At 37.8% G+C, this 13764-nt stretch overlaps 1 protein-coding gene across 1 annotated transcript in view; it reads left to right on the forward strand.

Moving 5' to 3' along the window:
* Nucleotides 1–13764, forward strand: part of INTS4 (integrator complex subunit 4) — a 107342-nt gene that overhangs the window by 22124 nt on the left and 71454 nt on the right. Inside the window, exon 4 of the mRNA XM_052661765.1 lies at nt 6086–6192. Coding sequence (XP_052517725.1) covers nt 6086–6192 — 107 coding nt within the window. The remainder of the gene's footprint in view (nt 1–6085; nt 6193–13764) is intronic.

Genomic DNA, 13764 nt, shown 5'->3' on the forward strand with positions numbered 1-13764 from the left:
ATTAGATTTGTGATTTATTAGAGGCAAGAGTTAAGTTCAGAAAGGTCTAGCCATCTTTTTATGGTTGTCATGCAAAATCATCTTTTTTAAGAAATAAATTTTAGAGCAGTATGGTGGTGGTGATTTCTTCACCTCTCTTCTATTTGCTCTTATTACCTTCTTTTCTCTTGGTGACCTCTTTCATATTGGAGACTTGCCTTTCCTTTTTTAATCTATTCAACTTAAAAAAATTCTTATATTCTTATTGAAATATAGTTGATTTACAGTGTTGTGCTTGTTTTGTTTTTTCATGTTACTTATTTGACTGGGCTGGATCTTGGTCGCTGCCCGCAGAATCTTCAGTCTTTGTTGAGGCATATGACATCTTTTAGTTGCAGCATGTGGGATTTAGTTCCCTGACGAGTGGTTGAACCAGGCCCCCTGCTTTGGAAGCATAGAGGACCACCAGGGAAGTCCCCTACAATGTTGTGTTTATGGAGACTTTTCTTAATGATCGTTGGCTTTGCATTGAAGTTTAGGATGAAGCACTAAAAAGCTGATTGAGAGTTCTTTGTGAATGAATGGGGCTTGTCAGCTGGTAGGCTCCACTCTAACATGATCCTCTGTCTATGGAGGACTTAGATAGTAGTGACTTCTGCTGTTTTTTGTGGGCCTGTCAACTTTTGACTTCCCTGCTGGGAAGACAGATGCCTGACTGCCATGTATTTTTTAGCCAAAGCAGCCGAAGAGTGCTAGGGAGGGATCTTCATTTTCAGTATGTTGATTATCTCTCAATCTTTTTATTATCAGTTCAGTTCAGTCCCTCAGTCATGTCCAACACTTTGCGATCCCATGGACTACAGGACGTCAGGCCTACCTGTCCATCACCAACTCCCAGAGCTCACTCAAACTCATGTCCATTAAGTCAGTGATGCCATCCAACCATTTCATCCTCTGTTGTCCTCTTCTCCTCCTGCCACCAATCCCTCCCAGCATCAGGGTCTTTTCAGATGAGTCAGTTCTTCACATCAGGTGGCCAAAGTATTGTAGTTTCAGCATCAGTCCTTCCAATGACAATTCAGGAATGATTTCCTTTAGGACGGACTGGTTGGATCTCCTTGCAGTACAGGGGACTCTCAAGAGTCTTTGCCAATACCACAATTCAAAAGCATTAATTCTTCTGCACTCAGCTTTCTTTATAAACTCTCACGTCCATAACTGACTACTGGAAAAACCATAGCTTTGACTAGACAGACCTTTGTTGGCAAAGTAATGTCTCTGCTTTTCAGTATGCTGTCTAGGTTGGTCATACCTTTTCTTCCAAGGACAAGTGTCTTTTAATTTCATGGCTGCAGTCACCACCTGAAGTGATTTTGGAGCCTCAAAAAATAAAGACTCTCACTGTTTCCATTATTTCCCCATCTATTTGGCATGAAGTAATGGGACCAGATGCCATGGTCTTAGTTCTCTGAATGTTAACTTTTAAGCCAGCTTTTTCACTCTCCTCTTTCACTTTCATCAAGAGGCTCTTTAGTTCTTCTTCACGTTCTGCCATAGGGTGGTATCATCTGCATATCTGAGATAACATTATTGATATTTCTCCCAGCAATCTTGATTGCAGCTTGTGCTTCACCCAGCCTAGCGTTTCTCATGATGTACTCTGCATAGAAGTTAAATAAGCAGGGTGACAATATACAGCCTTGACATACTCCTTTCCCGATTTGGAACCAGTCTGTTGTTCCACGTCCAGTTCTCACTGTTGCTTCTTGACCTGCATATAGATTTCTCAGGAGGCGGATCAGGTGGTCTGGTATTCCCATCTCTTCAGAATTTTCCACAGTTCATTGTGATCCACACAGGTCAAAGGCTTTGGCATAGTCAGTAAAGCAGAAGTAGATGTTTTTGTGGAACTCTCTTGCTTTTTCAACGATCCAGCAGATGTTGGCAATTTGATCTCTGGTTCCTCTGCCTTTTCTAAATCCAGCTTGAACATCCGAAGTTCATGGTTCATGTACTGTTGAAGCCTGGCTTGGAGAATTTTGAGTATTACTTTGATAGTGTATGAGATGAGTGCAATTGTGTGATAGTTTGAGCATTCTTTGCCATTGCGTTTCTTAGGGATTGGAATGAAAACTGACCTTTTCCAGTCCTGTGGCCACTGTTGAGTTTTCCTAATATGCTGGCATATTGAGTGCAGCACTTTCACAGCATCATCTTTCAGGATTTGAAATAGCTCAACTGGAATGCCATCACCTCCACTAGCTTTGTTCGTAGGGATGCTTCCTAAGGCCCATTTGACTTCACATTCCAGGATGTCTGCTCTAGGTGACTGATCACACCATCGTGATTATCTGGGTTGTGAAGATCTTTTTTGTACAGTTCTTCTGTGTATTCTTGCCACCTCTTCTTAATATCTTCTGCTTCTCTTAGGTCCGTACCATTTCTGTCCTTTATTGTGCCCATCTTTGCATGAAATGTTCCCTTGGTATCTCTAATTTTCTTGAAGACATCTCTAGTCTTTCCCATTCTATTGTTTTCCTCTATTTCTTTGCACTGATCACTGAGAAAGGCTTTCTTATCTCTCCTTGCTATTCTTTGCAACTGTGCATTCAAATGGGTGTATCTTTCCTTTTCCCCTTTGCCTTTCACTTCTCTTCTTTTCATAGTTATTTGTAAGATCTCCTCAGACAACCATTTTGCATTTCTTTTTCTTGGGGATGGTCTTGATCCCTGTCTCCTGTACAATGTCACAAACCTCCATCCATAGTTCTTCAGGCACTGTGTCTATCAGATCTAATCCCTTGGATTTATTTTTCACTTCCACTGTATAATCGTAAGGAATTAGATTTAGGTCACACCTGAATGGTCTTGTGGCTTTCCTTACTTTCTTCAATTTAAGTCTGAATTTGGCAATAAGGAGCTCATGATCTGAGCCACAGTCAGCTCCTGGTCTTGTTTTTGCTGACTGTATAGAGCTTCTCCATCTTTGACTGCAAAGAATATAATCAGTCTGATTTTGGTGTTGACCATCTGGTGATGTCCATGTGTAGAGTCTTCTCTTGTGTTGTTGGAGGAGGGTGTTTATTGTGACCAGTGTGTTCTCTTGGCAAAATTCTGTTAGCCTTTGCCCTGCATCTTTGTGTATCCAAGGCCAAATTTGCCTGTTACTCTGGGTGTTTCTTGACTTCCTACTTTTGCATTCCAGTCCCCTGTGATGAAAAGGACATCTTTTTTGGGTGTTAATTTAAGAAGGCCTTTTAGGTCTCCATAGAAGTCTTCAACTTCAGCTTCTTCAGCATTACTGGTAGGGGCATAGACTTGGATTACTGTGATATTGAATGATTTGCCTTGGAAATGAACAGAGATCATTCTGTCGTTTTTGAGATTGCATCCAAGTACTGCATTTTAGACTGTTTTGTTGACTGTGATGGCTACTCCATTTCTTCTAAGGGATTCTTGTCCCCAGTAGTAGATAAAATGGTCTTCTGAGTTAAATTCACCCATTCCAGTCCATTTTAGTTCGCTGACTCCTAAAATCCCTATGTTCATTCTTGCCTCTCCTGTTTGACCACTTCTAATTTGCCTTGATTCATGGACCTAACGTTCCAGGTTCCTATGCAGTATTGCTGTTTATAGCATCGGACTTTACTTCCATCACCAGTCACATCCACAACTGGTTGTTGTTTTTGCTTTGGCTCCGTCTCTCCATTCTTTCTGGAGTTATTTCTCCACTAATCTCTGGTAGCATATTGGGCACCTACCGACCTGGGGAGTTCATCTTTCAGTGTCTAATCTTTTTGCCTTTTCATACTGTTTATGGGGTTCTAGAGGCAAGAATAGTGAAGTCCCTTCTCCAGTGGGCCACGTTTTGTCAGTACTCTCCACCATGACCCGTCCATCTCGGGTAGTCCTACATGGCATGGCTCATAGTTTCATTCAGTTAGACAAGGCTGTTGTCCATGTGGTCAGATTTGTTATATTTATATTTATTGTATATTATCTTTATTATATTTCCTTCCTTTCCTCACCTAGCATCTGCCAGATCAGATCCTTTCTGTCCTAATTTTTAGGGGAAAACTCTACTTGAGTGGTCGATTAGCCAGTTGTATAACATAGGGAAGGAGGTGGGGGCCCAGCTGCTTTTTATAGGGACTTTAAACAAATCCATGCCTCACTCCATTTTGGGGTGTTTTATGGTTTTTTTTTCTTTTCTTTTAAATCTGTGATTCCTGAATCTTGCTTGGCATATGGCTGGAATTTATTTGCTCTGTTGTGATGCTCTCCTCAGTAGCCATTTAGATTAGATTTCTCAGTTTGCCATAGACTTTTTCATTTGCTTGCCATCTCTGAAAAATTTGTTGACTTTTCTCATCTGCTTACTATTCTGTTTTCTTAGTCCTTGTACGTTTATACTTTTAAAGTTTCTTTATATGTTAATGAGGTTTTAAGAAAGAATAAGTGATAAACAGAGGTGTTCGATCTAGTGTGTCTTACTGGAAGTGTTTTTAAGAGGTGGTTTTTCCCAGTGTTTTATAAACTCTTTTTTTTAAGCTTTAGTTGTTTATATATCATTCTCATTTTTGACATTTGTTTCACATCTGTATGATGGATTTCTTAATGTTTTTCTTAAGTGGACAGTTTTTTTTTAGTTAAAAAAAATTAATTTAAGGAGACTATATTAGTAATAGTAAAAGGAAATTAATGTCATCAATGTAGTAACTATATTTTTTATTTTGTTCTTTAAAATATAATCATGCATACCTCTTGAGATATTGCAGATTCTCTTCCAGATGATCACAGTAAATTAAATATTGCAGTAAAGTGAGTCACCCGAGTTGTTGATTTCCCAGTGCAAATGAAAGCAATGTCTATATTATACTATAGTTTATTGTGTGCAGTAGCATTATGTCTAAAGAGAATGTACTACCTTAATACTGTACTGATAAAAAATGTTAACCATAATCTGAGCCTTTAGCAAGTAGTAATCGTTTTGCAATAGTAACATCAAAAATCATTGATCACAAATCACCATAACAAATATGATAATAAAAGTTTGACATACTGCAAGAATTACCAAAAGGTGACAGAAACGTGGAGTGAGCAATGCTGTTGAAAAATGGTATAGAAGACTTGCCTAATAAGCAGGATTGAGGGAAACCTTCAATTTATAAGAAATACAGTATAGTATCTACAAAGTGCAGTAAAATGAAGCACAATAAAACAAAGTATGTCTGTACAAGGTTATTAACATAAAAATGATTTTCTGCATGCCTCCTAGATCCTCTTGTATACCACTAGCATAGAACCATAGAACCATATTTTGAAACAAGAGAATCTGGTTAAGGTGATTAATAGTGATTTACTTGGAATTGTCTGTTTGCTCATTTATTAAGCATCCGTTGAGCATGTAATGAGGCATGCTAGATTCTGAGAATACAAAGGTGAATAAAACATAGTCCTTGCCCTTAAGGATCTTTCATTTTCGTGGTTTTGTCTGATATGCAAATAAGTATCATAAAATTACAGTTTATGTAAAGGGTTCAGTGGAAGCATGAACGAAGAAATGGTCGATATCTCTAGGGGAAGAGCGAAAAGCACCATACAGAAGGTGACATTTCAAGATTAGGAGGTGCTCTCTGGGGAGTTGAGAATGAAGCAGGATGTAGATGAAAGCATTCTAGGTAAGGAAGGGGGCCTGAGCAAAGATAGGGGGACATGGGATCATAAGTAATTGGGAAAAAGGAGGATAGGGAAACCTGAAAGAGATGAGGCTAATAGATAAAGTAGGGAGGACTAGGCATCGTGGAGGGACTAGTATGTATATATGTCCTGCTAAGGAATTTAGACTTTATTTTGAAGGCAAGTGAAAAGCCTTTGAATTAGTCAAGCACTGAGCGTTTTTGGAGCACTATGTCACATCCTGAGGAGGACTCAAATTTTTAGACATGATCCTTTTAGGAACTTAGCTTTTAGTTGAGGAGAATCAAGAATCAGACAGCAGAACTCAGTTGACAAAAATCTGCGTTCTTTATACCCAAGTAAATTTAGTTTCTATAGCAATCTCCTTTTGAAATTCTAAAACCTAACTTTCCATCTTCCTTTCTAGAGTCTCATCAAGTCCTTGCTCAACTGTTGGACACTTTGCTTGCAATTGGCACTAAACTCCCAGAGAATCAAGCTATCCAGATGCGATTAGTTGATGTAGCCTGCAAGGTAAGAATATAATGGTTAGACACAGGGTTGCTTCTTTATTGAACAGTTTTGCATTATCTGGAGAAATGATACGAGCTGTCAGATCTGCTTACCTTCATCCTAAGGCTATAACTGATAATTGCCAAAGACTCTTAAATGGCTTTAAGAACTGCTTCATGTTGTGTTTGTTTCTTGATGTTGGATTAGGAATAAAGTTGAATAACTTGTTATAAAATGAACTTCCTCACTGTGCCAAAAGAAATGAAAATAATTATAGGAACTACCATGTATTCCATGCCTAACATATGCTCTCTGCTTATTATGGTACTATTTTTTACTTTTTTGAAAGAAAAGTAAGTTTATTCCTATGGTGTATGCTCATTGTTAAAAACAAAATTAACTAATGCAGAAATAAAATAAGTGACAGCCACTCCATCTTTCCCTCCTAGACCCTCTTCTCAGGCATAACACCTGCCAACAGTTTGGAATTATGATACTTTCCTTTGTTCCTCATAGTCCTTTAGGAAAGTGCTGTTATCTCTTTTACTAAGATGGGAATTGACGTTGAAGGAGTTTAGTTTGTCCAAGTTTTCATACTTAGGAAGTTGCAGAACCAGGGCATAAACTCTTCTCTGATTCCAAAGCCAAATTCTTTTTAATTTGGAACTTTTAATTAGCTTTCTTTTGTGCATAGCACCAGCTCCTAAACCTTGTAGAATTGGGTTTACTTTTAGTCTTTTTGATAAATTTGTTTTGCGAATATAAGGAGACAAATACATTTGAATTGTGGAAGGCTTACAGTCATGGAATTAGAAAACTAATTCTGAACCCCAGGAAAGAGTATTTCATTTATCTTAATAAACAATAACAACAACAAAAAAACCCCACAACACTTTGAGAAGTACAGTATTAAAAGCTTAAGTGGGAGAAAACTAGGGATTACGTGTTTGAGAGAGTAAGTACATCTTCCATGTGAGAGAATATATGTATCTGGGAGGTTGTGCTTATGAGAGAGGTGTTTTACTCAGTGGATTATTCTGCTTGAAGCAATAGTTTCTTAAATTGTTCTAAAGAAATCCTGTGTTATAAACATTTATACTCATGGAAATTTGGAAAGAAGTATAAAGAAAGAACTACACTCATAATTCACTGCTGCTGCTGCTGCTAAGTTGCTTCAGTCGTGTCCGACACTGTGCGACCCCACAGACGGCAGCCCACCAGGCCCCGCCGTCCCTGGGATTCTCCAGGCAAGAACACTGGAGTGGGTTGCCATTTCCTTCTCATAATTCACTACATAAAGGCAACCATTATTATTAGCCTCTTGATGTATCCGTTCTGATTTTTTTTCTGTATACAGATTGTTTGCTTTTCTTTTTCCACATATAGCTATAATCATATTCTATGTTTAGTTTTGCTTTTTGACTAACATAACAAGTATTTTCTTTATACTGTAAATGTTTTATAAATATTTTTAATGGATGCATGATATTTTGTCCAGTAATCAAGCCATACTTTGTCCTAACCATTCTGTTATTAGTGGACATTTATATTGTAGCCATTTTAAAAAATAGTAAATAATACCACACAGTGAATATGATTAGTCTAAAGTATTTCCTGTATCTAGGGTTATTTCCTAAACATACATTGTCACAGTAGAATTACTGGATGAAAGCATTTAAAATTTTTGTGTTTTTTTAAGGCTTTTGATACTTTTGGCAAATTGTTTTCTACAGTATTCTAGTTTAAGCCTATCCACAGTATATGAGAGTGCATTATTTCACATATTATTCTAGCATTTGGATATTAATGTTTAAAAGCAAGATGTAAACCTGTTAATTTTGTAAGAAGGAAATGGTATTTCATTAAAAAATTTTTCCTATTTCTTCTTCATTTGTATGTCCTGTCTTCAGTTCACTTCAGTTCATTTGCTCAGTCGACCCCATGGCCTAAAGCACGCCAGGCTTCCCTGTCCATCACCAACTCCTGGCGTTTACTCAGACTCATGTCCATTGAGTCGGTGATGCCATCCAACCATCTCATCCTCTGTCTTCCCCTTCTCCTCTTGCCTTCAGTCTTTCCCAGCATCAGGGTCTTTTCAAATGAGTCAGTTCTTATCAGGTGGCCAAAGTATTGGAGTTTCAGCTTCAACATCAGTCCTTCCAATGAATATTCAGAACTGATTTCCTTTAGGATTGACTGGTTGGATCTCCTTGCAGTCCAAGGGACTCTCAAGAGTCTTCTCCAATACCACAGTTCAAAAGCATCAACTCTTCGGCACTCAGCTTTCTTTATAGTCCAACTCTCACATCCCTACATGACTACTGGAAAAACCATAGCTTTGACTAGAGAGACCTTTGTTGGCAAAGTAATATCTCTGCTTTTTAATATGCTGTCTAGGTTGGTCATAGCTTTTCTTCCAAGGAATAAGCATCTTTTAATTTCATGGCTGCAATCACCATCTGCAGTGATTTTGGAGCCCCCCAAAATAAAGACTCACTGTTTCCATTATTTCTCCATCTATTTGTCATGAAGTGATAGGACCAGATGCCATGATCTTAGTTTTCTGAATGTTGAGCTTTAAGCCAACTTTTGCACTCTCTTCTTTCACTTTCATCAAGAGGCTCTTTAGTTCCTTTTCACTTTGTGCCATAAGGGTGGTGTCATCTGCATATCTGAGGTTATTGATATTTCTCCTGGCAGTCTTGATTCCAGCTTGTGCTTCATCCAGCCTGGCATTTCTCATGATGTACTCTGCATAGAAGTTAAATAAGCAGGGTGACAATATACAGCCTTGACGTACTTTCCCGATTTGGAACCAGTCTGTTGTTCCATGTCCAGTTCTAACTGTTGCTTCTTGACCTGCATACAGATTTCTCAGGAGACTGATCAGGTGGTCTGGTATTCCCATCTCTTTAAGAATTTTCCACAGTTTGTTGTGATCCACACAGTCACAGGCTTTGGGGTAGTCAGTAGAGCGGATGTTTTTTCTGGAACTCTCATGCTTTTTCGATGATCCAAGGATGTTGGCAATTTGATCTCTGGTTCTGTCTTGGGAATGAACTTTTCATGTTCTTTTCTAGTTTTTCATATGGATTTTTTGTGCGTTTCTTCACATTTGTAGAGGCTCATTAACTGGGTAGAAATTTGAACTATTTGGAAATGGCATATCTGCCACAAGCTTTTGCAAATTCAAGTAAATAAAGGCTGTCTATGATTCATAGCTATAGTTACTGTTTCTGTTGCTTAATGCTATTTTGTCTGTGATTTTTGTCATACAGTGATCTTTGAGATATGACTCACATTAAAATAAAATTCTCCCTTTTAATAGAAATAATGCAGAGTATGTTTGCCTGCTACAATGGAATTAAATTAGATGAGTAACAGAAAAAAATTAGGAAAACCACAAATATGTGGAAGTTAAACAATATGCTCCTATTTAACCAATGAATCAGAGAGGAAATCAGCAGGTAAATTAGAAAATACTTTGAGGTGAACGAATGAAGACACTGCGTACCAAAACTGAGCTGCAGCTACTGCATGCTTAGAGGGAAATTTATAGCAATTAGTGTCCATAGTAAAAAAGAAGAAAGATCTCATTTCAGTACCTTATTCTTTTACCTAAGATGCTGCATAAGGAAGAACTCATTAAATATAAAAGCATGCAGAAGGGAGGAAATAAGAAAGACTAGAGTGGAAATTAATGAAATCAAGAGTAGAAAAACAGTAGAGAAAAATCAAAGAAGCGAAAGCTTGTTCTTTGTAAAGATCAACAAAAGTGAGAAACCTTTATTTTTGGAAAGGAAAAAAAGAAGGCTCAAAGTACTAGGATCATAAATGAAAAGAGGCTATTTCTGCTGACCTGACAGAAATGAAAAGGATTATAAAAAAATACTGTGAATAATTTATGCCAATAAGTTAGATAATTTACGTAAAATGAACAAATTCCTACTAATTCCTACAAAGATAAGAACTGCGAAAATTATCTCAAGAAGGAGTAGACAATCCAAATATACTTATAACAAGTAATAAAATTAGTAATGAAAAAAATAAAAAACTTACCTACAAAGAGAAGTTCAGGCCCAGATGGCTTTGAATCAAACGTTTTAAATAAGAATACATACCAGTTCTTCATAGATTTTCCTAAGAAGTAGAAGAGAAGCAGCATTTCTCCACTGATTTTATGAGGCTAGTATAACCTTAGTACCAAAACCAAACAGAGACATTTTAAGAAAAGCCAGGTATGTTCTAGAGAACTTATTGGACAAGAAGCCAGTTAGGATGTTATTGCACTGGGCTTCCCTTGTGGCTCAGATAGTAAAGGATGTTGTTGTAGCCTACATGAAAGGTTATAGAAGTTTGAATTAAAGTGATGGAAAGATATGGACAGATTTGAGAAATATTTAGGAAGGAAGATTGCAGGACTTGATAATTGGTTGAGCATGGAGGGACGGTGAAGGAATTGCTGAAGGTATTTCCTGTTTCCAGCTTATGTGCCAGATTAGATGGTGGTGCCTTTCACTCAGAGAATTCTGGGAAAGCATTTGGTTGGGTGTGGGACAAAGTCCAAATAACCCAACAATTTCAAACTTACTAAAAAAAATTATGAAAATAGGACAAGAGATTTCCATGTACCCTTCTTTTTGATTCATCAGTCATTAACATTCTCCTGCATTTGCTTTATCATTCTCTATGTTGGGGGCTTCCCTGTTAGCTCAGTTGGTAAAAAATCCAGCTGCAATGAGGGAGACCTGGGTTTGATCCCTGAGTTGGAAAGATCCCCTGGAGAAGAGAAAGGCTACCCACTCCAGTGTTCTGGCCTGGAGAATTCCAAAGACTGAATGAATAGTCCATGGGGTCACAAAGAGTTGGACACGACTGAGCAACTTTCACTTTCACTCTCTCTATATATATTTTACTGAACCATTTAAGAGTAAATTGCAGACATTATGCTTCTTTTCTACTAAATACTTAATTTTTTATTTCTTAAGAAGGAGGAAATCATTTTTATAAACCCAGTTTTCAAAATCAGGAAATTTAACTCTGAATTTTGTCTGTTTTTTTGACTGCATGGTCTGTGAGAGCTTAGTTCCCCAACCAGGTATTGAACTCATGCGCCCTGCAGTGGAAACATGGAGTCCTATACTGGACTGCCAGGAAATTCCCAGTAAATTTAACTTTGACATAATGCTAATCTGTAGTAGTATTAGACTTTGTTCAAATTCTACCTGTCTTTTATATTACGTTTTATATAAATTTTTCTTTCCTGGTCCAGAATCACACATTGCATTTAGTTTTCATGTCCCTGTTTTCTTTAATCTGGAAAGGTCCCTCAGGCTGTCTTTGTCTTTTATGGGCTTAACTTGAAGAGTATAGGCTGTTTACTTTATAGAATGTCTTTTTTTTTTTTTTTTTTTTTTAAGTTTTGGCTGCACTGGGTCTTCATTGCTGTGTGTGGGCTTTCTCCAGTTGCAGCTTTCAGGCTCTAGAGGGCAGACTCAGTAGTTGTGGCACACAGGCTTAGCTGCTGCACAGCATGTAAGATCTTCCCAGACCAGGAATCAAACTGGCGTCCCTTGCACTGCAAGGCGGATTCTTAACCGCTGGACCACCAGGAAATCCCTAGAATGTCTTTCAACCTGGATTTATCTGGTATTTCCTCTATTTAGATTCAAATTACACGTTTTGGTGGGAATAATACGTAAATAATACTGTGTCCTTCTCAGTGCATCATATCATAAGGCACACATGAGGTCTGACTCATCATTGGTGTTAACTTTGATACTTGATTAGGGTAGTGTCTGCCGGGTTTTTCATTGTAGAGTTGTTATTTCCTACTGTGATTAGTGAGTAATTTGTGGGGAGATACTCTGAGATAATGTAAATGTCCTCTTCCCCATCAAACTGTTATTCTCTATTTTAGCAACTATTAATAAATCTTGCTGAGTCATTTATAACTCCGATTATTGCAAAATGGTGATATTATAATGCTGTTAATCCATCATATTTTTTACTTGTCATGCTATTATAAGAAAGTTTTCCTTCCCTCTCTTTCCTTCCCTCCCTTATCAATGTCCTAATTTATTCAAAATATTATAATCTATTCTGTCATTATTTTTTTAAGTTCATATTGTACCTTTGTATATTTTTAAAATATGAGATATAAATCTGTCATATTTTTTGTTTCATAGTAGGAAGAAAGTCATGCTTTTGGGTATTCTTAGCATCTTAAAATTCATCTCTGTCAGTAATTATTCTGTCAGTAATCCTTTGAGGTACTGTGTGCTGTGTTATACTTAGTCGCTCAGTCGTGTTTGACTCTTTGCAACCCTACGGACTGTAGCCCACCAGGCTCCTCTGTCCATAGGATTCCCCAGGCAAGAATACTGGAGTGGGTTGCCATGCCCTCCTCCAGGGATCTTCCTAACCCAAGGATTGAACCCAGGTCTCCCACATTGCAGGCGAATTCTTTACCGTCTGAGCCACTAAGGAAGCCTAAGAGTACTGGAGTGGGTAGCCTATCCCTTCTCCAGGGAATCTTCCTGACCCAGGAGTCGAACGGGGGGCATTGCAGACAGATTCTTCACCAGCTGAGCTATTGTACAGCTAATCCTCATTTGATAGATGATGAGATTTAAATTTGGCCAGGAAATTACTAAATCTTTTCTTCTGTAGAATCTGCATAACTGAAATTGGAGGTCTTCTACTTTCTTCTTTGTGAAGATTTTTTTCTAGGGAATAAATATCTTGTCATTTTTGTATATATGGCTTCCTTGGAGCCTAGTTTAATTCTTTGTTTCTCTTTTTCTATCTCACCTCTTCTGGTCTCTCTGTTTCTTTTTTGTTCCTTTAATTCTGTGGCAAAAGTACATTAAGCTCTTAAGGCAGCAGAAACATGGCAGCGTTTTAACATTTATCAAATACCACCTGAGCAAATATTATGTGTTCTTTTGTTAGGAGAGGTTGTCTCAGAATAATTTCCATTGCTTGGTATGTTAAATTTTTATCTGTGCTTAATCCGTGTTAATGGGAATTCCTTGATGGTCCACTGGTTAAAACTCAACGCTTTCACCATTGTGGCCCAGCTTCAATCCCTGGTTGGGTACTAAGATATCATAAGCTGTGCGGTGCTCAGCAACACCCCTCCCCCAAAAAAAGGAAAGAAAAAAAATCCATATTGAAACTGAATGAGCCAGTAAGTTATTTTTGTCTTATTTAACCTCAGTCTTGGATTTTCTTGACATACTTAATCATTGATTTTTTTAATTCTTTAACAGTAGTTTTAAACTGATTGGTTTAGCTTATTTTTGACATGGATTAGTCTTATTGGGGATGTGGTTTGCTTACTCCATTAATACAGAAATGATGGTGTTTTAATGGCCTAGGTATAGCACCAAAATAGCATCATCTGCAGAGCAGGCACTAGGCATCTATTAGTGATGATATCCGTGATGTAAGTAGTGACCTGTGGGGGAAGGATATCATAAAACTAATTGCTGCCCTAAGGGTGTGATTTAGACTTACCGTTTCTTTGAGGCTAACATTCAGTGTGCAGTAACAGGCTAGTTATGCGTCAGTGTTGCCTTGGTTACCTTA

Source organism: Budorcas taxicolor, chromosome 25 (assembly GCF_023091745.1).
Source record: "Budorcas taxicolor isolate Tak-1 chromosome 25, Takin1.1, whole genome shotgun sequence".
NCBI lineage: Eukaryota > Metazoa > Chordata > Mammalia > Artiodactyla > Bovidae > Budorcas > Budorcas taxicolor.